The 24,869-nt window shown below is 39.4% G+C and overlaps 1 protein-coding gene across 3 annotated transcripts in view; it reads left to right on the top strand.

Annotated features, from left to right (window-relative positions):
* Positions 1–24,238, top strand: part of LOC137346667 (unconventional myosin-XIX) — a 57,662-nt gene extending 33,424 nt beyond the window's left edge. The window contains exons 10-24 of one of the 3 annotated variants that reach the window (XM_068010317.1): positions 313–403; positions 1,003–1,174; positions 2,170–2,243; positions 2,992–3,113; positions 6,068–6,181; positions 11,547–11,723; positions 12,944–13,084; positions 13,187–13,294; positions 13,843–13,913; positions 14,322–14,434; positions 14,809–14,984; positions 16,601–16,730; positions 20,498–20,583; positions 21,521–21,865; positions 22,015–24,238. In XM_068010317.1, coding sequence (XP_067866418.1) covers positions 313–403; positions 1,003–1,174; positions 2,170–2,243; positions 2,992–3,113; positions 6,068–6,181; positions 11,547–11,723; positions 12,944–13,084; positions 13,187–13,294; positions 13,843–13,913; positions 14,322–14,434; positions 14,809–14,984; positions 16,601–16,730; positions 20,498–20,583; positions 21,521–21,865; positions 22,015–22,128 — 2,034 coding nt within the window. In that variant the 3' untranslated portion in view covers positions 22,129–24,238. The other 2 variants (XM_068010319.1, XR_010968747.1) reach the window with 2 other exon arrangements.
* The last annotated feature ends 631 nt before the right edge of the window (positions 24,239–24,869 follow it).

Below are 24,869 nucleotides of genomic sequence, written 5' to 3'. Positions count from 1 at the left end.
AAATTTAAGCCAATCAAAAGGGTGATCCAGGAGATGTGGTTTCATCATATTTTACAAGCTTTTACTTTCTACAACGTGGGCTTTGAAATGTTTAATGGTAAGTGTAGTTTTCTTGATTGTGATTACCAAAGAACAGGTGTCAGAAATTTAAACTGTTTTACAAAAACAAATGTGTGAAATAATTGCCCCCAAAAAATCTGTTTCAATGTGTTACACAAGCAAGTAAAAACAATTGTGATCAATATGTTAAAGTGCTTGTCAGCACAGTTCTTGCTATTTTTCTATTTGTTTTTTGCTTTTCTTTTCCAATAGATTCTAGCTGGCCTTTTACATCTCGGCAATGTGCAGTTTAGCTCTCGTGCAGATGAGTCTTGCCCTTGTGATCTCGAAGAAAAAGCTACGTGTAAGAAAAGTCAAGTGAATTATTATTTTCATAAAAAAAGTCTCCATGAATTCTGAAGAAGTTGTGCTTTGAGAAATTTCCTGCAGGTTACCGGCTGGTACCTCAACCTTTATTTCCCTTTTATTAATTTGGTTAAAGAATTTGGTTATTCAACTGCAAAGAAAAAAATGTAGACTCTGCTTTGTGTTGACATAAGTTTTCCTTCTGGCACTGGGAATTAAAACCTGGCTACCCAACCCGAACCTGACCAAACCTGACTGCATATGTCAGGTTCAGGTCGGGTCTGTATTCTACGTCCAGCATTTGGGCTCGGGTTGGGTTGGGCTGGACTGTCCTGCTTCGTTTTGTATTGTTTGCGTTTTAACCTGATTTGTTTCTGTTTCATTAATATGTTGGTTATTTTCGGGTTGGGTCAGGCATTTAAAAAAATTAAAGCACTCGGGCCCGGGTTGGGTTCGGGTTGGCTGTTGTCGGGTCAGGCCCGGGTTGGGTTTTAATTTTATACTCGAGCCAGGCTTTACTGGGAATAGTCAATATGTGGTTTTCCAATTTATCTTTTTTGCGGCTACTGAACTAATCAGAATCACTGATTCCTTCAGGCTTTCTCAAGAGAACTGCAAATCTACTAACTGTTTCTGAAGAGAACCTTTTGGAACAGCTCAGAGTCCGGACTATTACAGCAGGCAGACAACAACATATCTTTAAAAAGCCATGCTCTAAAGTAGAGTGTAGCACAAGAAGAGACTGTGTGGCCAAAGTCATCTATGCAAAGTAAGTGGTATATTCTTTTACTGAAAATTTTGAAGTCCTTCTGTATTGGTTAATTCAATTGAGCAAAGTAGTTGTTTCCAGTTGGAAAAAACAACAGGTGGTGCATTAGAAAAATAAAAATGTTGATGTTGTTTTGCACTTACCTGTGGTTCCATTGCTAGGCTGCCTGTTGGCTCAGTAAGTAAATGTACTCCTAATGTGATAGTAAAGCATGTGCTTGCTGGACTGTAGGCACTACAATTAGTATCAATGAAATTGGGTTAGGGCAATGAGAGACATTAGGAGTATCTCATTGTCAGAAGTGCTGTCTTTCAAATGAGATGTTAAAACCATTTGTTTGTCAGTGAATGTAAATGATCCCATGAACGATTTGGAAAAAAACCCAGAGAATTCGCCAATATCTTGGTCATCGTTTCTGCCTCAACTAACACCAGTAATAACTGATTAGTTGGTCATTGGTCTCATTTTCTATTTGTGAGATTTTGCCGTGCACAAATTGGCTACTGCAGTACATTGCAAATCTAACTAATTAGATGTGAACTGCTTTGGAATGTCCTGAGGGCGAGATAATGTATGTTTCTTTCTCTCTGCTAAGGGGGAAATTGAGAAAGCACTTGCATTTATGTAGCACTTTATCACATCCTCAGGATGTGCCAAAGCGCTTTTCAGCCAATGGATGACCTCTGGAGTGCAGTCATTGTTGACAACCGTGGTATCCAATTTTCGCACAGTAAGTGAATGAGTGGTCAACTAATCTACCGTTGTTTTAGTCAAGTTAAGGTTAACAGCCAGGACACTGGGAGAACTCTCCACCCCTTTCAATAATGATGTGATCCTTTACATCATCTGAGTTGGAAGATGAGTCAAAAATACTCCTTCAGTACAGCACTGAAACTACCAACTGAGCCGAAATTACACATGTAAATCTGTTGTAATCATTCTTTTTGTACTCTTGATATTCATTTCTAATTTTTTTTGTTCTGGGTATTTTGCAGGTTGTTTGACTGGCTGGTAAAAGTTATAAATGGCTCCATATGCTCAGATTCTTACAGGTGGACATATTTTATAGGTATTTATGCAAGTTTTACAAAATTAAAATCCAGTAATAGTTACCTATATGGTCCTTTCCATTACTTAATTTTATAGTTATGTATTAAGATAATGGAACAAGCTGATATTCCAAATAATCTTCCAACAAACAAATCATAAAGTTGATCTTACAGGAGAATGAAAAGGGAGATTACTTGCTGGAAGCACTCCATTTAACAGAGAAAAATATTATACATTTGATTTTGACTTCACAAATGATTTTTTGTTTATGTATTGCATTGAGAATGAATTTTGTTTTTCTTCCTTGTGAGGCTGGGTCAGTGTCCATTCCATTTTATTAAGGCAAGTGGTTTATTATCCTCTGATAACTCAAATTGCCTTTCACTGCCTCCTGAGACTTTTTATAGAAAAATGCAATACTTTGTCAGTAAGTCACATTACGGGCTTTATATGTAGTAAATAGTGATTGGTTGTAGGGTGTTGTGCTGTGCCACCTTGGCATCTATTGCCTTGCATTTTATTTATAAATTATGCATTAATTGTACTCACGTAGTGGATTACACAAGAATGGAAGCAAGCATTTCGAGTGACAAGTTGTAGAACTTTAATTTAAAAAAAAAAAGTTAAGTTGAATGCTTATCCTTGTGAGATGGGGGCCATCTAACTTTTACTTTTCATTTTTGAAATGGCTTCAGTCGCACATGGTTGTAAATGCTTATTGTATTTGAGCAAAAAGAATGATGTTCAACACCATCTTGTTTCTGCAGGTCTTTTGGATGTATATGGATTTGAGTCATTCCCACAAAATAACTTGGAGCAGCTTTGTATAAACTATGCAAATGAGAAACTCCAGCAGCACTTTGTGGCACATTATCTCAAGGCACAACAGGTACTCCAGCTCAATGATCCAGTATACCTTTAATATGACGTAACACAGATGCTTCGCATGTAATTGTTGCACGATGTCGTGGGTGTCTGGAAGTAACAAACCTATAAATTAACTACTATGAATTAGTAAAACTTGTTGGGATTCAATGGGAGACCTAAAGTTTTAGACTAAGCACGTGTTAAAAATGTATGTAGGAGTTCCTGTTATTATTCCAGACATTAAATAATCTTAAAAGTCAGTGGTAAACTGCTGTGTGATTTAACCCTCGTATATCCTATATATGTACACTCTCGCTGCCCACCAAAGCCTTAATGGGAAGCACTGATGCCGGCGTTGATTGAGCTTAGTGACTTCCAAGCTTCATCATCTGTGAAGCAGCAGAAGCATCATTTGGTAAAGATAGAACTCGCAACAAGGGCTGGTTTGAGACCTCCTCAGCTGAGCTGATATGTCATTGATGCAAAAATAAAAGCCTATATGATATATAACAATAAACCCAACAGCTAAGACACTGCATGACCTGAAAGTAGCTAAGACAGCCGTGCAAAGGAGAGGGGAGATGCTACATAAACAAAAACTGGATTAGCTTATGTCAAGAAATCCAAACTGCATGCGACAAAGGAAATCTACGAGCTATGTATGAAAGGATCAAGAGGGCACTTGGCCAAAGTTGCTCCCTTGAAGTCGGCAGATAGTGAAGTACTCACCAACAGTGGTAAGCAGATGTCCTGCTAGGCTGAACACTGCTGTGGGCTGTACTGCTGTGATTCGAACATCTCCCAGTCTGTGCTCGACGCTCTCCGCAACTTCCTGTCATGGATAAGTTAGATGAAGAACCCTCATCATTGGAGCTCAAGAAGGCCATAGACCACCTAGCAAATAGAAGGCAACCTAGCAAGGATGGAATCCCAGCCAAGCTGCTCAAGCATGGAAGGTCCCATCTATTGCCACACTTTTATAACCACCTCCTTCTCTGCTGGAAAGTAGGCTCTGTTCCACAGGAGATGTGTGATGTCAAAATCATCACTATACAAAAACAAAGGCACCAGACGAGATTGCAACAAGTACGGGGCATTTCACTCCTTTGCGTCACAGGGAAGGCCTTTGCTAGGGTCATACTAAAAAGACTCCATTTACCTGCAGACCGAATATACCCAGAAGCACAGTGTGGTTTCCGTGCTGGCAAATCTACTGTGGATATGATCTTCTCCATACACCAGCTACAAGAGAAGTGCAGGGAAAGGAGTATACCCCTTTACCTTACTTTTGTTGATTTCACTAAGGCATTCGACATGGTCAGCAGAGCAGGGCTCTACAAGATTTTGGGAAAAATTGGCTGTCCACCGAGGCTCCTCAGTCTCATCAATTCCTTCCATGAAGACGTGCACTGCACTGTACAGTTTGATGGCTCCACTTCTGACAGTTTATGAGTGAAGAATGGAGTGAAACAGGGTTGTTTCCAAGCTCCCACTCTGTTTGGTATCTTCTTCTCCATGCTGCTGACCTTTGCTTTCCCTGTAGATATGGAAGGAGTCTACTTGCACACTAGGTCAGCTGGCAAGTTCTACAATCTATCTAGGCTGAAAGCGAAGACAAAAACACGTCATGTCCTGATCAGAGAACTCCTCTATGCTGATGATGCGGCGCTAGTCGCTCACATGGAAACGCAGCTACAAAGACACATGGGCTGTCTCTGCCATGCCTGTAACTTGTTCTTCTTGACAATAAGTGTCGAGACAACTGTGGTCATGGGACAAGGTGTTGCATCTCTGCCCCTGATCACACTAAATAACACCCCACTGGAAGCGGTTAACAAATTCTGCTACCTTGGGTCCCTTGATGCAGAGCTCGATACACACATAGGGAAAGCAGCTACCACCTTTGGCCAACTTGTGAAATGCACATGGGATAATATTTAGCTGACCCTTTGGACCAAGCTGATGGTTTATAAGACCTGTGTTTTCTCAGCACCTTGCTGTATGGCTGTGAAACGTGGGCGACTTACAGCTACCAGGAAAAGAAGCTCAATAATTTCCATCTTCGCTGTCTGCGGTGCATTGTGAGTATATCCTGGCAGGACAAAATCACAAATGTGGCAGTCCTCTCAAAGGCAGAGCTCCCGTAGTGGTTTGGCACTAATCAAACAGAGGCAGCTTCGGTGGGTCGCACACGTCCGCAGCATGGAAGATGGTCGCATACCCAGGACCTTCTGTCTGGTGAGGTAGCCGGGGCGCCCAAAGCTCTGCTTCAAGGATGCTTGCAAGTGTGATATGAAGGCCCCAAATGTCGACTATTGCACCTGGGAGTCACAAGCTGGTGAAAGAGGGAAATGGCAACACATCCTGTGAACTTGCATGGACTACCACGATGACCAATTGCTACAGCGGCTTGGCAACAGGCGCCAACGTCAAAAACAACAACTCACAGCGTCACTTGGCAGCTTCATGTGCAGCACTTTGTGGCAGAACCTGCCTCTCGAGGATTGGCCTTCACAGCCATCAGCAAGAGTGCACCTAAATGGATTCTTGCTGCGTGTCCATCTTTCGTGGATAGAAGGATGCTAACCATGCCATCATCATGTACACTCTTCCGAATTGTCCTTACACTCAAAGATGTCTCAAAAACACTACAGAAACTAGTCGATGCTATGGCATCTTGCTGATATGGAACTTTTAAACTGTATGTTTTATTGCCTATTCAAAAGACAAGATTATTTATTCCTCAAACTAATAACTTTTGATCAGATCTATTTAGGTAGCTTTTGTACAGTGAAATCTATTACAATAAGATGTAGTTCCAGTCACTCCACACATGAGCTCAGGGAAGTAATGAGAGCCTGCCAATAACAGGGACAAGCAAGCTATTTGCTCAAATAAGAATTGGCTCAGATCTCTGGAAAATATGCTATATTTTTGAATTTGACGTTTTTTCACCCCTGCTATTCTATTCTTTAGGAGGAATACAGTGCAGAGGGTCTGGCGTGGTCCTTCATTAGTTACCAGGATAACCAGAGCTGTTTAGATCTGATTGAGGGGAATCCCACCAGCATCTTTTCCCTTTTAAATGAGGTTGGTTGTTTCTTCAACTTGTCTTTTGTAAGCATGTGCTGAGTAGAAAACACAGATTGAAAGGTAACAATGGTTCTGACCTTGTTAGTTGATTTGCCCCATTAATAGACTTGTGATTAAAATAAAGTTGATTTACTTTTTTGTCTTTAGTGAGGGCAGGGAGTGGAGTAAGAGTTGGAATTCTTTTGAGAAGTTTCAATGAACCTTTCTTTGTCAAAGGCTATGGGGATGTCCTGTACAGAGTGTGGTACTGTGTAGTGCTGAAATCAAAACTCATTGCAGTCTTCTAATCTTTTTTTCCCAGTACCTCAAAACTGGAGTTTCTTACCTCCTTCAGTCTTTTATTTTTCCTGCAATCTTCATACTTTCAAAATATAAACTTGGTGTCGCCTAATAGTTACCTTGTGAATTGCTTCCGTTCTTTTACATTCCAACTTCGCTGTCCTGCATAGCACCTGTTTAGCTCAGTGATGGCTCTCTCATCTGAGTCAGAAGGTCATATGTTCAAGTACCACTCCAGGATTTGAGCACAAAATGTAGGCTGCAACTTCAGTATAGTACTGAAGAAGTGCTGCATTGTTAGGGGTGCATCTTTGTGAGGAATGTTAAATTGAGCTCCCATCTGTCTATTTAGATGGATGTAAAAGATCCAATGGAATTACTCGAGCAGTGTTCTCCTGTTGTCATGACTAACATTTTTCTTTGAATTTATTGTACAGAACCAGGCCATTCAGCCCAACTGGTCCATTGGTGTTTATGCTCCACATGAGCCTCTACCCACCCCACTTCATGTAACCCTATCTGCATATCATTCTATTCCCTTCTCCCTTGTATACTCATCTAGCTTCCTCTTAAAAGCATCTAATGCTATTCGCCTCAACTACTCTATTTGATAGCAAGTTCCACATTCCACAATTATCCATCAAACGCCACCAAGACAGATTGATTTGTGAGACCTTGCTGTGTGCAGACTGGCTGCCCTGCTTACCTAACAAGTGATTAAACTTCAAAAAATAATCCATTGGTTGCAAAATATTTTGGAATGTCCTGAGGGTGTGAAATATAAATGGAAGTTTGTCTTCAATTTTTTTTTTTTGTTCTATTGTTTATTCCTTTTCATTTGCACTTTCTGCATTCACTTATTGGGTTCTCAAAGTTTCCACAAGCTTAAGTTATATATTTTATTTGAAATTGAAAATAAGGTGTTTAGACTTGTATAAAGTATCAGTGCACATCTATTGGGTTGCTAAAGTAAATTGAGATGCTGGATTACCAGTTTGTGATTTTTATTAGCATTCCAGCAAAATAATTACTCCCACAGCATGGCTGGGGTTTATATGAGCAGAACTATCATTTACTTCTCTTTATCAGCTATGGTCAGGTGAAATTTACTAAAAATGTCATCTTTAAAATATTAGTTTTACCAATTTCACTAACTTTGCTGATGCTGCATTTACTACTAGAACAAAACTAACTTGTACTTACATAGTGTGCAACACAGAAACAAGCCTTCCGGCCCAACTGGTCTATGCATTTATGTTCCACATGTGCCTCCTCCCAACCTCCGTTATCTAATTTCCTTTCGTTCTATATAACCTTCTATTCCTTTCTCTCTCATGTGATTATTTGTCTTCCTCTTAAATGCATTGATGCTATTTGCCTGAACTACTCTTTGCGATAACATGTTTCATCCTTGCCATTATGCATAACATTTTTTTCCCAGTTTTCCTATTGGATTTATTAGTGACTAATTTATATCCATAACATTTGTTTTGGAAAACACACCTCAACCCCAAGTGGAAACATTTTCCCTACATCTACTGCATCAAACTCTTTCATTATCTTAAAGACCTCTCTCAGGTCAAATATTGGGAAGACTGAAGCCATTGTTTTTGGTCCTCGCTCCAAACTCCATTCCCTAGCTACCAACCCCATCCCTCTCCTTGGCATCAGTCTGAGACTAAATCAGTCTGTTCGCAACCTTGGTGTCATATTTGACCTTGAGGTGAGCTTTCGACCACATATTCAATCGCTAAGATCGCCTATTGCCACCTCCATAACATCGCCTGACTTCTCCCTGTCTTAGATCATCTGCTGAAACTCTTACTCATGCCTTTGCTACCTCTAGACTTGACTATTCCAATGTATTTCTGCTGGTTTCCCACATTTTGCCCTCCGTACACTTGAAATTATCCAAAACTCAGCTGCCTGTGCTTGCTGACCTATGTTGACTCATCCTGATTTTAAAATTCTCATTCCTGTTTTCAAATCCCTCCACGGCCTCGACCCTCACTATTTCTGTAATCTTATCCAGCCCAACAACCCTCCAAGACATCTGTGCTCATGTAATTCTGGCCTCTTGAACATCCCTGATTTTAATTGCTCCACAGTTGGAGGTTGCACCTTCAGTTGCCTTGGCACTAAACTCTGGAATACCCTTCCTACACCTCTCCACCTAGCTACCTCAGTCTGCTCCTTTAAGACAGTCCTTAAAACCTACTTCTTTGACCAAGCTTTTGGTGGCCTAATATCTCCTTATGTGACTCTATCACATTTTGTTTTATAATGTTCCTGTGAAGCACCTTCAATCCTTTAATCATAAGGTCAGAAGTGGGGATGTTCGCTGATGATTGCACAATGTTCAGCACCATTCTTGACTCCTCAGATACTGAAGCAGTCCGTGTAGGAATGCAGCAAGACCTGGACAATATCCAAGCTTGGGCTGATAAGTGGCAAGTAACATTCGCGCCACACAAGTGCCAGGCAATGACCATCTCCAAAAAGAGAGAATCTAACCAGCTCTGCTTGACATTCAGCGGCATTACCATTGCTGAATCCCCCACTATCAACATCCTAGGGGCTACCATTGATCAGAAATTGAACTGGAGTAGCCATATAAATACCGTGGCTACAAGAGCAGGTCAGAGGCTAGGAATCCTGAGGCGGGTAACTCACCTCCTGATTCCCCAAAGCCTGTCCACCATCTACAAGGCACAAGTCAGGAGTGTGATGGAATACTCTCCACTTGCCTGGATGGGTGCAGCTCCAACAACACTCAAGAAGCTCGACACCATCCAGGACAAAGCAGCCCGCTTGATTGGCACCCCATCTACAAACATTCACTCCCTCCACCACCGACGCACAGTGGCAGCAGTGTGTACCATCTACAAGATGCACTGCAGCAATGCACCAAGGCTCCTTGGACAGCACCTTCCAAACCCGCGACCTCTACCAACTAGAAGGACAAGGGCAGCAAATACATGGGAACACCACCACCTGCAAGTTCCCCTCCAAGTCACACACCATCCTGACTTGGAACTATATCACCTTTCCTTCACTGTCGCTGGGTCAAAATCTTGGAACTCCCTTCCTAACAGCACTGTGGGTATACCTATCCCAAATGGACTGCAGCAGTTCAAGAAGGCAGCTCACCACCACCTTCTTGAGATCAATTAGGGATGGGCAATAAATGCTGGCCTGGCCAGTGATGCCTACGTCCCATGAATGAATAAAAAAAAACCTTGAGACGGTTTATTACATTAAGGTGCTGTATAAATATAAGTAGTTGTTGTCGTAACCTTCAGCCTTCTCTCTTGAGAAAAGAGCCTCAGTCTTTCCTGGTAAGTATACCCTCTCAGATCTGGTATCATCCTTGTGAATTGTTTTTACACCTTTTCCAGTACCTCTATACCCTTTTTATAATATGCTGGTCAGAACTGCTTAAAAAGGCTCTCTATTTCCATTCATCTCCACTGAATTGCGAACTACTCTAAGGACTGGCTTTTGTAGTCCCGCCTACGGGAGCGGCAGTGGGCGGGGAACATGGCAGCCGTCCTCCATAGGAGCCATGCCACCATGATTACGTGGCGGGCAGCCACTTTACATATTGACGGCAGCTCCCCCCGCCCCCCAAATCATGTGGGGACTGCCTTGGTGACACCTGTTGAGGGAGCAGTTGCTGGCGCCATTTTTAAAAGGCTGCCAGCCCTGCAAAAAGCGCACCATAACGCAGTATTCACCCCTTCCCCCCCAACTCCACCCATCAGAGTGCAGAATTCACCTCTCCCCCACCCCCCAATCCACCCGTCAGTGCAGAGTTCACCCCTTTCCCCCCCCGTATACCCGATTGCAGAATTCACCCCTTCCCCACTTCGGTGGCGCCAGCATTTCCTGCATGGAAAAATGAAGGTGTGTGAGTGCCGCACATCACGCCGAAGATCAGGAACTGAAGGTAAGATCGCTGCGGTTTGTGTTTTAATTCATGCAAATATGTAACTTACATATGCTAACTTGGGTCCCATCGCAGGGCTGCCACGGAGCTTCCCCACTGCCGGGAAGATCGGGCCCGGCAATCCTGGCATCAGGTTCCATGGCAGCCGCTGCCACTCCAATTCTCCAGCACCCCATCTCCGCCAAGGAACCCGACATCGGGCTGGGAACAAAATCCAGCCCTCAGTGTGGGATGGCTGCTGCACCAAGGCACCCAATATTGATCATAGAATTTGAATTGAGCATCAAATGTCACCAGTCAGGAACATTTGGAATGAGAATTTGAATTTGAAATAACCAATGAATTTTCAATGGTGTTTTTTTTGCACAATTTCATTTGAATTATCAGATCTTTTGAATTAAGCAACTTAGAATTAAGAGTAGTAGACTGTATTCGTGCACCTTGTTTTTCCTTTGTGACATTTTGCACCATTTCATCAGAACCTTGCTCGACATAGTTATCTAGGTGATGCCTACATTTTCTGTCTATAAACTTAAATTTACCACTTTTAAAGAGAGAAATTGCTTTTATATAGTACCTTTTGCAACCTCAAGACATCCCAAATTGCTTTAGAACCAGTTTCTGAAGTGTAGTCACTGCTGTAGTGTAGGAATTTAACAGTACTTACCATAATGTCTTTGAACAAAATTTTATACAATGCTAATATTTCCTGATTTAGAGAAAAGTACTTGGATTGAATTGTATATTGTGAAACTCATAAAATGGTGAAAATTCTGACACTACTGACAATGGTTGGCACTACTTAAAAAATAAAGTTTATATAATTTTACCAGCCAGCCCAAGCCTTTCACTAGCGCTTGCAACTGGGGCCGGGGTGGGGCATGGATAGGGGAAGGGGATTATTTAAAAATGTGATTTTTGTGAAGAAAACACTTATTTATGCTTTGTGTCATTCTTTAAAAGTGAAGGATTTTTACCCAATTTCTGCAATTTTTAAAATTTGCTTTAGCTCCTACAAACATGGATGTTTTGACACTATTTGTCCAACAAATTGTAGTGATGGATTGTAAAAATAGTTCGTAAATGCTCACTGATTTTTCATTTTGAATTTCTGCACAATCTCTCTTCCTGTAGGAGAGCCGCCTTAATCGACTTTCCGATGCAAACCAATTTAAAACTCGCCTTCAGGCAGCTTTGTCGAGTAACCATTGTATGAGCTGGAATGTGTTTAGCAAGGTTCCCAATTTCATAGTGGCTCATTACGCGGGCAAAGTTAACTACCAGATTGAGGGAATGATGGAAAAGAACAAGGTAAGGAGAGTTGAATGTTCCTGAGGCATTTACTGCAGACTCAGTTAATGAGGCATAATCCCTCTGACAGTGCAGCATTCCCTCAGTATTGCATTGAAGTGTCAGCCTGGATTATGTGCCCAAAAGCCTTGCATTGGACTTTGAAACCACAGCCTTTTGACTTAAAGTAGTGTCTGATGTATGTAATGTTCATATTGTCGTGGTTTTCTTTTGGTTTTGTTTTGTACTTCACCTAAAAACAGAATTACACTGAGTTTTAAAGCAAACGTGCACACACGTGGATTTGTATAGTCTGATTTGTTATGGAAGTCGGGTATGATTTTCCCTGTTCTACTGAATTTTTTGTCAGTCACTACTTCAGAGAAGTGATGAGCAAAGGTTAGGGATTCTCCCATTATTGGTAGAAAATCAAGTAGTTGAGTAATTAATCAAGTAATCTCTTCACTGTCTGGTATGCAGGAATTTTGTGGTTTGAAGGGAGAGAGAGAAGCATACATCTTTATAATAAATTGTAATTGTCTTGCTGAATGCATTCAGTAGATATTATAGAATGTTAGGGCGGGGCTAAAGTGTGGCGAGTCGAAGAGACTTAGCAGTTGGCAGGAAAAAAGACAGAGGCGCAAGGGGAGAGCCAACTGTGTAACAGCCCCGACAACCAAATTTTTCTGCAGCACCTGTGGAAGAGCCTGTCACTCTAGAATTGGCCTTTATAGCCACTCCAGGCGCTGCTCCACATACCACTGACCACCTCCAGGCGCTTACCCATTGTCTCTCGAGATAAGGAGGCCAAAGAATTTCTAAAAGATATATCGTGTCCAAAAAAAATTACTGTAGTATTTTTAGTAACTTGAAAGGTTATTTGGTCCAATGGTGCTGGTAACTTAATCTCATGTACTTTAATTAGTCCTTTAAAACAAATTCTGTTGTAACGTGCATTGCTTATTGCTCCCTCATTAATAAAGAACTCAGTAAAAATATTTATGAAGTACCCTTTTGTTTCACAATCAAAAGTTGTGTTTTAAGGGCATGGTTCTGTATATTTAAATATGTAAACAGCATAGCACCACTGTTAACATCTTAAAATGGAGTTTAGTATAACGTTCAAATATTTATTAAAACTACAGGTTTTGTTAAGAGCTTTGCTGTTCACCTTGCTGTGGCCACCATGCAGCAAATGAGTGTTTTATGTATGGGTAATTATTGTGTTCTTGCTACATTAGGATCCTGTCCCACCAGAGCTGGTGCAGCTTATGCAGAAATCCCAGAATGCCTTGCTGATGGAACTATTTCCTGTTGAGGAGAAAGAAGACAATGATAATAAAGCTCAGAACAAAGCAGTTACTGTGGTCTCCAAGTTTAAGGTCTGTTTGTATTAATGCTTCATTGATATACCTGACAAATACAAGACGAGTCTCTTGTAGTTCTGTCCTCCAGTGTTTCTACATCTCCTCTTTTTCCTGCAGGGTTCACTGGAAAGCCTGATGCATATTTTGAACTGCACGACGCCTCACTACATAAGATGCATCAAGCCTAATTTGGACTGCAAGCCTTTCCTTTTTAGATCGGAGGAGGTATTCTCATAGAACAAGATAAAGTGTCAGTGAAGATACTAGCAATAAACTAGTTTTGGTTATTCAAATTAAGCTGATGGAACTTGGATTAGTTTGAGTTACGATAGGTTATTTGTATGTTGGTAGAACTGTTTTCAGAGGCTGTAAAAGAAAGTTTTGATTTTTCAATTAATGTAGAAAGAAAATTCCAGTTAATAGTTTTTACCTTTTTAGATACATTATTTCAGTTAGTGTTGGCAGTTTAATAAATGGCTTTAGTTTATAGTTTCAAAATATTAATTTTAAATGGAGGTATGATTTTTATTTTAGGAAATGCCATAAGCCTTGGGTGTTGTGTAATCTCCTTTTAGTAAAGTTGTTTTTCTGAGTTTAACATTTTATTTGAGCAACAAAATTTTCTGCAACATTTCAAATCAATGCTTTGTCTTCATATAAAATTTTACTGTCGGTGCACCACGCTTTTGTCCATGGTGCAGCCAGAAGGAAATTTACATCAAATATTTGAGAGTACTTATGCTGATTGTCATAAGGTGACCTGTTTGCTTTAGATTCTCAGCCAGTTAGAAGCCTGTGGTATAGTTGAAACAATCAACATCAGTGCAGCTGGATTCCCTATTAGGTATGTTAGCCTATAACCATTTTACCTTTTTTATATGCTAAGAACTCATGGCTTCTTGTGTGTCATGTATTAATTGCCAGAGTGAGTGAGTGGAAAAAGGGATCTTGAGCTAAATATAGTTCTTGATGTATGCCTAAAATATGATGGAACATCTAATAATCATGTCCTATTAGTTCCTAATGGGTTATGAATAAATAATTGTGAAAATCATATGCTAAAAAAGCTACAAATCAGGCCAGTTGCACAGAGAATACTGATCGATTTGATGAGTGGTTCCTTTGGGAAAGATGCTGCAGTATAAAATTTGCATTTCATTTGGCCTGGATTCAAAACTGACTGTTTATGAGGTATGCTTTGTAAACTATGCTTTTGTTCTCACATGGTGTCTAACAGTACTTTTTAATTTAGAGTTCCATTTGAGCACTTTTTGGAGCGCTATGGACTTCTGAGAACATATTGGCAACTTAATTTAAAAACTGCAGCCAGCATTAATGGATGCTCTCCTGCAAAAAAGAGAAAAGGTTTGTCAGTTTTTTTGGTATTTTTAGGAGCAACATTTACATCATAAAACTGTTATTCAGATAAATGATTCCAGCTTTATTACTGTTTTGGAAGTGCAGCTTTATGTATAGCAAAGTAACTTTTATTTATATGCTGCATGTTTTTGTAACTGGTGCTGTATTAGATTTGTCCTCTTAATTTTATCTCCTCTTTCCTATGTTTTCTCTCTATCCTTCCAGTTTCTCTCGATTTGACTTCACCAATTCCTACATTTTCTGTTTGCTGCCTTCAACTTGCTAATTGACTCGACTTTGCTGCGCTGTCTCTGCTGTCTCACATCCGCCTGTCGTGAAGATGCTGTTGCCATGGAAATGGATATCGTTTGCCTTTGCAGGTTCTTCATCAACAGATGGCAGCACTGAGGCTTTGCAGTTCACTGTGCAGGACATTCTCGCTAACGTGTTAGCTGACCAAAGTGTCGTATCTTCCTTCCATAATCCAACTGAGAACAGGTCATGTAGCTCGTTAGTACACTGTGGCAAAACAAAAGTGTTCATGACTCATAGCATGGTAAGTTGCCTAAATTATCTATCTCTGGTTATATATTTTTGATTTTTGATTTTGGTTAGAGCAGCATAAGAACAGTAGACTATCCAGTCCCTCAAGTCAAGTCTGTTCTTCTATTCAGTGAGATCATGGCTGCTCTGTATCCCAACTCCATCAACCTGCCTTGGCTTCATGTTGCTTAACACCCTTGGTTAGCAAAAATGTACCAATCTCAGATTTAGAATTATTAATTGAGTTAGCATTATTGCTTTTTGTGTGAGAGAGTTCAACAACTATTACCACCCTGTGCAGGAAGAAGTGTTTCTTAACTTCTCTTCTGAATGGCCTGGCTCTAATTTTAAGATTATGTCCTCTTGTCTAAGACTCCCCCATTAGGGGAAAACGTTTCCCTTTCTCTACGCTGTCAATTTCTTCCAAAATTCAAAATAACTCAATCAAATCACTCCTTAACCTTTTCCATTCCAGGGAATGCAAGCCTAGTTTATGTAATTTCTCCTCACAATCTAACCTTGGAACCCTGGTGACATTCTGGTGCCCAAAACTGTATACAATACTCCAGATGTGGTCTAACAAGGGCTTTGTGTAGCTTTAACAAAATTGCCTCCCCTTTACATTTGAGTCCTTTAGTTATAATGGCTAACATTCTATTAGTCTTTTTGATTTTCTTTTTTGTACCTGACCCTAAATCTTTTCGGGCCTCCACTACTGCTAACTTTTCGGCATTTTAAAAAATACTCGGATTTCTCCTTTTCTGGTGTAAAATGGATGCCCTCACACTTACCTATGTTTTTTTTAAATTTTTATTTTAGAGATACAGCACTGAAACAGGCCCTTCGGCCCACCGAGTCTGTACCGACCAACAACCACCCATTTATACTAACCCTACAGTAATCCCATATTCCCTACCACCAATCTACACTGGGGGCAATTTATAATGGCCAATTTACCTATCACTTGCAAGTCTTTGGCTGTGGGAGGAAACCGGAGCACCCGGCGTAAACCCACACGGTCACAGGGAGAACTTGCAAACTCCACACAGGCAGTACCCAGAATTGAACCCGGGTCCCTGGAGCTGTGAGGCTGCAGTGCTAACCACTGCACCACTGTGCCGCCCTATGTTAAAATCCATCTGCTACAGTTTTGGCCACTCACTTAATATATCAATGTCTCTTTGTAATTTTATGCTGCCATCTACACTACTTCTTATGCCACTAATCTTTTTGTCATTGGCAAACTTGGATATATGGATGTCCATTGTGTTATCTAACTCATTAATAAACATAATGAATAGTTGAGGCTCCAGCACAGATCAGTGGGAGACCACTAATCATGTCCTTCCAATTCGAGTATATACCCGTTATCCCGACTTCTTGTCTTCCACCACCTAACTAATCTCTTAAACAGGTCAATAATTTGCTTTCATTTTCATGAGCTTTAATTTTAGCTAACAGTCTCTTATGTAGAACCTTATTAAATGCCTTCAAGTTCAGGTAAACTACATCCATAGACATTCTCTGTATACTACATTTGAAGTGTAGTCACTATTACAGTGCAGATTACTGTGGGATATATGTGTTTAAAATGGTTTGTAAATATTTACATTATTAAATCCCTTTTAGCTTGAGTTGCTTGAAAGTGCAAGGAGTCAAACACTTTTCAAGAAAGCACTTTGTATTCAATGTAGCTGGCGAAGATACCGTCGGAGAAAATTAGCACGATTAAGGCGGGCAGCAACTATTATACAAGCAGGCAAGTATTGTACCTTTTATAGCTCATCTAGTTAAGAGATGTCAGTGATGAGATGGAACCCTTTCCATTTCAGGAATCAGTGTCTACCTCAAGCGTTTCCACCTCTGGTTTATCATGAATAGGTACAGAGTTATGCTGCTTCTGCTCTGCCCAACAAGTTGTCTGAGCTCAGCCTTAGAAGAGCACTATTGCAGCATTGTGACATTGTCTATTTTTCTCATTTCCTTATTAACCATAGGAATTTTTGTAATGTTGTCCTGTGCCCACTAGTAGCTGAATTGCTATTCACCTTACAGCCAACACGGCTGAATTTGCAACCTAGGTCCAAGAGAACATGGGAACCGTTATAGGCCATTAAGTCCTTCACTATTCAGTAGGTCAGAGGTGATGCTACTTCAGCTCCATTCATTTGCCTTTGCTCCATAATCTTTGATTTCCCTCTGCTTAATGAAAATCGCACTGTCTTAAAAAATTTCAATTGATACAGCATTCACAGCCTTTTAGGAAAGAGCCAGATTTCCACTAGTCTTTGTGTAAAATAGTACTTCCTGATTTGACTTCTGAATGATCTAGCTCTAATTTGAAGATTATACCCACTTATTCTGTATTCCCCTGAAGGAAATAATTTCTTTGTATCTACCCTATCCGATCCTTTTATCACTTTCAACACATGATTAAGTTACCTCTCAGTCTTCTAAATTTGAGGGATTATAAGTGTTTGCAAGCTGTCATCATAATTTAACCCTTTTAGATCATTCTGGTCAATCTGTTTTATATCCCCTCCAAGACCAATATATCCTTGTCTTTCCTGAGTTTTGATGCCCATAACTGAATATAGTACTCCTGTTGGAGTGCATAGTCTGTACAACTGAAGCATAACTTTCACCCCTTTGTCTTCCAGTTACCTGAAATAAAGGCTATTATTCCATTAGCCTTTTCAGTTACTTTTTGTACCTGTGCACTACTATTTAGTGATTTTGTACATGGACACTTAAATACCTTTGCTCCTCCATAGTTTCTGGTGTCTCGCCATTTAAAAAATATTCTGATATGCCTTTTTTGAATCAAACGTAGGTGACCTTACACTGCCCCACACTGAACTCCCTGTGCTACAGGTTTGCCTGCTCACTTAATCTATCTTTGTCCCTTGTAACTTCCTAATTCATTCTACATAATTTACTACGCCTTCTAAATTGATATATGTACACTTGGATATACAACTTTCTATTCTTTCAAAACTGAGGCTTTACTAGAAGTCCCTGGGGAACACCACTTGTCACTTCCTGCCAATCGGAATATTGCTATGAAAGCACTTTCATTTTTGTTAAATTTTGAGGACTTGTGTTTTATTTGGGAAAACTGAAAAGGATTCCATGGATTTTTTTTTTACTGGGGTCATTAAAAGGACTGCGAGGTCTTGTTTGCAAACAGCATGTACTGGAAGTCACCTGTCTTCAGATAAATACCCAGCAGGGAGCTTTTTATTGACTTGGCAAAGAGTTTACAAAGAAGTGACAGGTTAAGGTTTATAGGGGTCAGGAGGCTTGACTCGAGATTGATTTTCATTTCACTTTGGACAGTCAGTTGGAGTTTTAAAAATCAACCTGAAGGACAAAACCCCAGCTCAGCCTGTTCCATCTCTTTTGAGAAGCTCTTAGAAGCAAGTGTAAGAAAAAGAAATTCCTCCTGAAACCCCAGTTGCTGCATTTCTCCTGAGATGTGGGAAAAATCTGCTGGAAAAATCCTCAATGCCGCCTGAATGATTTGCTCCAGAGAAAGATCCCAGTGACAGCTGTCTACGCGTATTTGGGATGTCAAACCCAAAAAGGGACAACTGCCACCTTTCCATATCTTCTCTTTTCTTCAAGAATTAGCAAGTATTTGGCCAAAGTATTCTTTTTTTGTTTTTTTTTGTAACAGAGCACGAAAGAGAAAATCTCTCTTTCGGTTAACCGGTAGGTGTGTATGTGAGGGGCTACAGTAAAAGGGAACTTTCCTATTTCATTCTTTGTTAATGCTTTGCCTCGTTACTGGTTATGTCTTGTTTTATAATAAACTTATAATTTTGTTGTTTATTAAAGAAACCTGGTTGTTGTATTCTGGAATAAAGAGTAGTCTATGATTGACTGTATCGGTAACTGGGTAAACATTTAAATATATGTTGTGACCTCAGGAGAAGTGGAACTAGAGAAGACGGTGAACTCCTCCCACCTTGGTCATAACAGTATATTCCCTTTGCCTCTACTTCTGTCTCCTACCTACCAACCAATTATCAGCCTGTCCCATGGTTATTTCTAAATAAATGCATTCTTCATTTTTGCTAATAATCTCTTGTGTGGGGCCTTATCAAATGCCTTTTGGAAATCCATTTAGATATCAATCGGCACTTCCCTCTCCATCATGCTAGAATAGTCAAGCTTGACCCACTCTTCACAATCTCAGATCATACAGTTCAAGTGCTCAGTTACTCTGTCCTGATGATAAATTTCAGTATCTTCCCCATAACTGATGTTAAACTGTAGTAACTTGGTTTCTTCCCCACACTTCTTAAATAATGGACTCACATTTGCACTTTTCCGATCCAAAGGCACAATTCCTGAATGTAGAGCTTTGGTAAGTTATGAACATATCTGCAATTTCCTCACCTATTTCTTTTAATATCCCGGGGTTTAAAGATTTATCCTTCTGAAGTCTGAAAGACTGTTGAATTAATTCTGTCATGGTTACTGCCTCAACAAAGGGTTGTCAGTCCTGCAGCAATAACTTGTGTGTGATGCTGTCTCAAGTGGTTTCAAACAACAACTCGTAATTATACAATAGAAAATGCTGGAATACTCAGGTCTGGCAGCATCTGTGGAGAGGGAAACAGTTAACATTTCAGGATGATGACCTTTCGTCAAAATTCAACTCCACAGATGCTGCCAGACCTGCTGAGTATTTCCAAAATTTTCAGTTTTATTTCAGATCTCCAGTTTCCACTGTCTTTTGTTTTTGTGTAAATTTTAATATGTATTGACTAAAGTGTTGCTCTTATACAACTGTTCTACAGTATTTGTATTAAATGACGAGCAAGAAAAATGACTTGTAGGTAACATGACCTCGTTCCTAAATTACGGAGTAATCCGTTCTGACTTTCCAGCCCAAAAAGTAACGCACAGGGCTGTCGGTATTAGACTTTTAATGTATTTGTATTTCTCACCTCCCCTTCCCCAACTTCAAGTTCAACTTCAGCTCCCCCAATTGCCCAACTATCCTTAACTCTACTCAGTTTTGTTGATCGTCTGCTCTGCTCATCTTAGATCTAATGACAGGCATCAAGGTACACAACTTCTGGCCCACTCATCATCAGCAAGCTATCTAAAGATATGTTATACATAAAGTATGCAATTCCTGTAACACATTGGATCTTGATTTACCCCTGAAATAATTTTCCAAGTAATTCTTGCCAAACGCAACAGTTGCTTTTCATTTTTAATTTGTCAGAAAATTGGTAGCAGCTATTAATCTTTCTGAATATTCCTTGTCCAACAGAAACAAGTCTGCTACCTCCCACATACATGCTCACATATGGGAAAACAGGACTCTTATTGCCAGTTTCCAGTTGAATGCAGGGGAACTTTTTTGTATCTTTTTAAAAATAAAATATGAAACTAGATCAATGCAAAAGGCATCAGTTTGTGTTCATACAGGTTGTAGCACTTCATTGCTTAATTTTACAACCAGTGTATTCTTGCAAGTTTACACGTCATTTATTTGTTTCACTGCAGCTATTCGATCGTGGTTGACCAGACAGTGGGTTAAAAAACTCCATCATGCTGCCATGGTGCTGCAACGAGCATGGAAAACTTGGACAGTGAGTTGCAATTTTTAATTTAAAAGTTGCTGCTGTATTGGCTTAATTGAATAACATAATTCAAAACTAACCTTTAAGTTACTGAAACAACATTTCTGAAGAGCCAAGTTTGATGATCAAATTTAAAAATTTGCATACATTTCATAAATTTCTTGATCCAGAAGTATGGCATTACAGTACATTCATTAGATCAGCCTTCTGTAAAACGAATAATCAGTGCAGACCCAAATGTATGGGAGTTTACAAGTTTAAGTAATTTACTACAAAATAAAAATGCTGGCATTCATTCAGTATGAATTGATGCAGTGCAAGTTTAATACATATCTCACTTTCATTCAGATATATTGAACAATAGAAAGATGGAAAAATAAAATTAACTTACATTTTATATAACATTTTATTGTATCTTAGGGATGTCTTGTGGACTTCACACTTAGCGAATTATTTTGGAGTGTAGACAATTGTTCAGGGAAAAGCAGCAATTGATTTATCCACAGAACGATCCCATACATTAAATTAAACTAATGAGCAAGTAACCTATATTTTGATGGTGGTGTTTGAGTGAGGAATGTTGGCCAAGTCACAGCGAGAACTTCCTGTTCCTTTTGCCTAAGTAACAACAGTGAGTGTACTACAAAACTAATCCCTTAGTTGTAAGGTGCTTTGTGATATCCTAAGGTATTATATAAATGCAAGATTATTGTTCTTCCTTTCTCTTTTAATGGAGCTATTGCACCTTTACGTGCACTAAAGAGGCGTAATGTCTCTTCGGAAAGACAATATCCCCACTGCAACCTTCGCTCATATTGTATGCTCTAGTCTTGGAGTGGGACAAACCCACAGCCTTTCTGACTCATAGAGATGAGAGTGCTACCAAATGAGTCAAGCTGGCCCATCAACTATTCAACTAATCCCTTTTTTTAATCAAATCTTTTAGATTAAAATGGAAGTCTTGGCAGCAGATGAATTGGATGATGCGACAGATTTTAAAGAAATGGAATTGGTTCCAGGTTCTCCTATTTGCTCGCCTTTATTTCAGTCATTACATGATTCACCAAACAAGCATTCCCAAGGGACTCGATTCCAAGATCTAAAGTTATTCTCCTGGCCTCTGGGTCTAATCCTGTCCTCATTTTGCACTACTGGAATGACTCCATCTGTGTCTGGAACTCTTAAGGCCTTTACTCGACTGGCTGCCTTGAAGGTGAGGTGGAGAAGTAACCATACGGTGGAACATAATCAGTCTGATCAGGGTATTGCTTCTATTAGAGCATTACCTGAGGTGAGGATTTTTTTCTTCTGTAGAAATTAAATGATATTTGTATTCACATTAAAAATTAGTAATGCCATATGAGTATTTTTGCTAAATGGCACATAATACTCCATAATGGTTGTTTAACATAACTTAATTTTATATTTACTTCTTTCCAGGTGCAAGTAAAGTTCCACTGCAGGCGCTCTCCGTTGCTTTTTGCTGATATTTATCCAGAACACACAAAATGCACAATCATTGGCCTTAATCAGATTTTACTGGAAAAGATGTAAAAATCATTTTATCAATATACCATGCCCTAATAATCCTATATATAGAAACTTGTTACTGTTCGCCTCTTGCAAAAACAAACATTTCCTGATTCTTGTAGGAGCCATAACCAGAAATGCAGATCACCTTGATCAGATTAGCTCCAGGTATAAAAGAGGTTTGGCTAAAATGCATTTGTAATGAAAGAACATAGTGCAAATACAAAATCTATCAAAAAAAATCATTAGTTTTGATCACACCTATTGAACCAAAATTCACATTTCTTGAGTCTTAGTGAATTTTATTGTTGACAAAAAACTATATTTTAAAGAAAACAAAACCAGAATATTGCATTACCGGGCTTGTCTAAAATCGCAACCTGAGGTTGCACTTACTGCCTGTTTCAGCACACTACAATTTCTATTAAGTCTGTGTTTATACTACCTTTCTGATGAGAAATTCAGTCCAAAATAACACAGTTTGATACGATTTCAATTTATTTTTTAAAATCCGTGTTACATAAATAAGTACCTTACCTCAGGACAGTTGATTTGAACAAAAGCCTACAATTAAGATATTTTTCCAGTCGTCTTATATTCAGAGAAGTTTTAAATTAGAAACTTAACATTTTCTTTTTCTAAATGTGAGACACTTTAAACCTGACTCCTATCTCAAACGAAAGGAAACTGACAGTTTTGCTTAGTTGTTCAGTTTTCTGCAACCTTCACTAATTTAATTAAATAACACTATCGTGTTTTTGTTCATTTTTACGAAACATGGTTAGAGCTATGACATTCTTTGAGACCAAACCAAGGAACACAATTTTACTGACTTCCTAATGCTGCGTACTGATTGTGTACAAATTATACTGAAAAGTTCAAATTAATCCCTTGCACAGCATTGATAGTCTTGGGTATTGTGTAAAAACCTGGAGATCTTGTCTTAATAAATCCTTAAAGATGTTCTGGATAACATTGTAACACTAAATTATTTTTTAGATTAGTTTTTTCAAGATAGCTATCAGATACATATTTTTGGACAAAAATATAGGCTGTAGACTCCTCCGCATTTCGCCATTAATGCTGCTTTGCTGTCAGCCAGCAGCAATCCCTATTTAAGCAGGGTATGTGTCTGCTTAATGGAGATCCATATCAAAGGAGAAAAAGCTGTTTGACTGGAAGCTAATGGTGCTCAACTTAGTACAGCAAATGGATTGAAGTGGCAAGAAAAATTGGTTATAAACTTGATGGGGGATGAGCACTCTGAGCATCCAGGTTCTCACACAAAGTAACCAGATTGTTTTTAAAAGTGCTTCCTTTGCTTCTGCTTTCTGCCACTTGTTGCCATTTCCTGTGAGAGTGGAAAGGCCTGCAACTTTACACTAAGAGTTGAACAAGTATTTGGGACCAACCCTGTCACTTTTCCCAGACAGTCCAACTGAGGCCAGTAACTCCTCATGTTGGAGTATTGGGGTCCACATCCTCCAATCTGCTGCTATGCTGTGTAGCTACATGTACATTTCTTTGTTGAAAATACATCCAAAGGTTAGCTGATTTGTCATCTCAATTCATCAGTGAAGACTGCATTCAACTGTCATTCATGGAAATAACAAATATATGTATTATGAATAGTTGAGAGCTTGAGGGCTGCAAGACCTTTAACTGGATAATAAAATTGCACTAAATATTAACTTTTGGATTAATGCAAGTGAAAATGCTTAGCTTTAAAAATGATTTGCCAAATTTGTATGTTGCATTTTTTTTTAAAATCCATGTTGCTGAACTGTTAGTCATGGAAGGTAATCCTTCAGGGTAGTGGAAAGAATTACATTCCTGTCTGTCAGCACAGCAGTGATGGGACCAAAGTGGTATTATAAAACATCCCTAAGGTACACATTTTTGGGTGCTGGCTTGCTTATGGAGTGCATTGTATTTTTATTTCTTGTGCAGTGCGATCTCAGCCTTGAATTGCTGCATTTCAAATCAAGAATCTGTGATCAATGATAGAATTTGCTTCTTTCAAAATCACACTAGCGATAAATGAATTGTTTAAGTATATATTATCTATTTAATGAAAGCAAATTGTATGTACAAATGAGAAACTGATCTGTATAGGATTAAACATATCCATAAACATTTTGGTACTTATTGTTTTTAAATCGGGTAAGGGAAGGCTTTAAGGCATTTTGCTGATCTCTTCAGCTTGTATTTTCTTGTGGACTGACAATCTAACTTTAGAACAGTTGTGTTATCTGAAAATACTGTAATCAATCCTTAAATTGATTTTTATTGCTCTAATTCTGTACAGCTTTACAGGCAGGAAGCTTGTTCAATCAGCTTAATTTTGCAGCACAAGTTCCACCATTAGTCCTTCTAGCTTCTCCTGGTGTGATTGAAGTGAGCAGGTCAAATTTTACAATTGGTAATGTTTTATTCTAAATATATTAACTAACTATGCCAGCTCTGTTATCGCTAAAGATTTGCACTTCACATAATACTTTTAACTGGCCACCATGTAAAACAGAATTTCTTGGAGGTGTCAGCATGCAACTGCAGGTGTGCTTCCACACTAAAGCCACAGGATATTGCTGCAGGAGTTCCTCAGTAGTGCCCTAGGCCCAACCATCTTCAGCTGCTTCATCAGTAACCTTTTCAAAGTGGAGATGATTGTACAGTATTCAGTTCCATTTGCAACTCCTCAGATAATGAAGCAGTCACAGAATCGTTAGAGCACAGGAGGCAGCCATTCGGCCTAAAATGTCTGC

This window comes from Heterodontus francisci, chromosome 30, assembly GCF_036365525.1.
Source record: "Heterodontus francisci isolate sHetFra1 chromosome 30, sHetFra1.hap1, whole genome shotgun sequence".
Lineage (NCBI taxonomy): Eukaryota > Metazoa > Chordata > Chondrichthyes > Heterodontiformes > Heterodontidae > Heterodontus > Heterodontus francisci.
The sequence above is the reverse complement of the archived record's forward strand: the minus strand, read 5'-3'. Positions and strand labels throughout refer to the sequence as shown.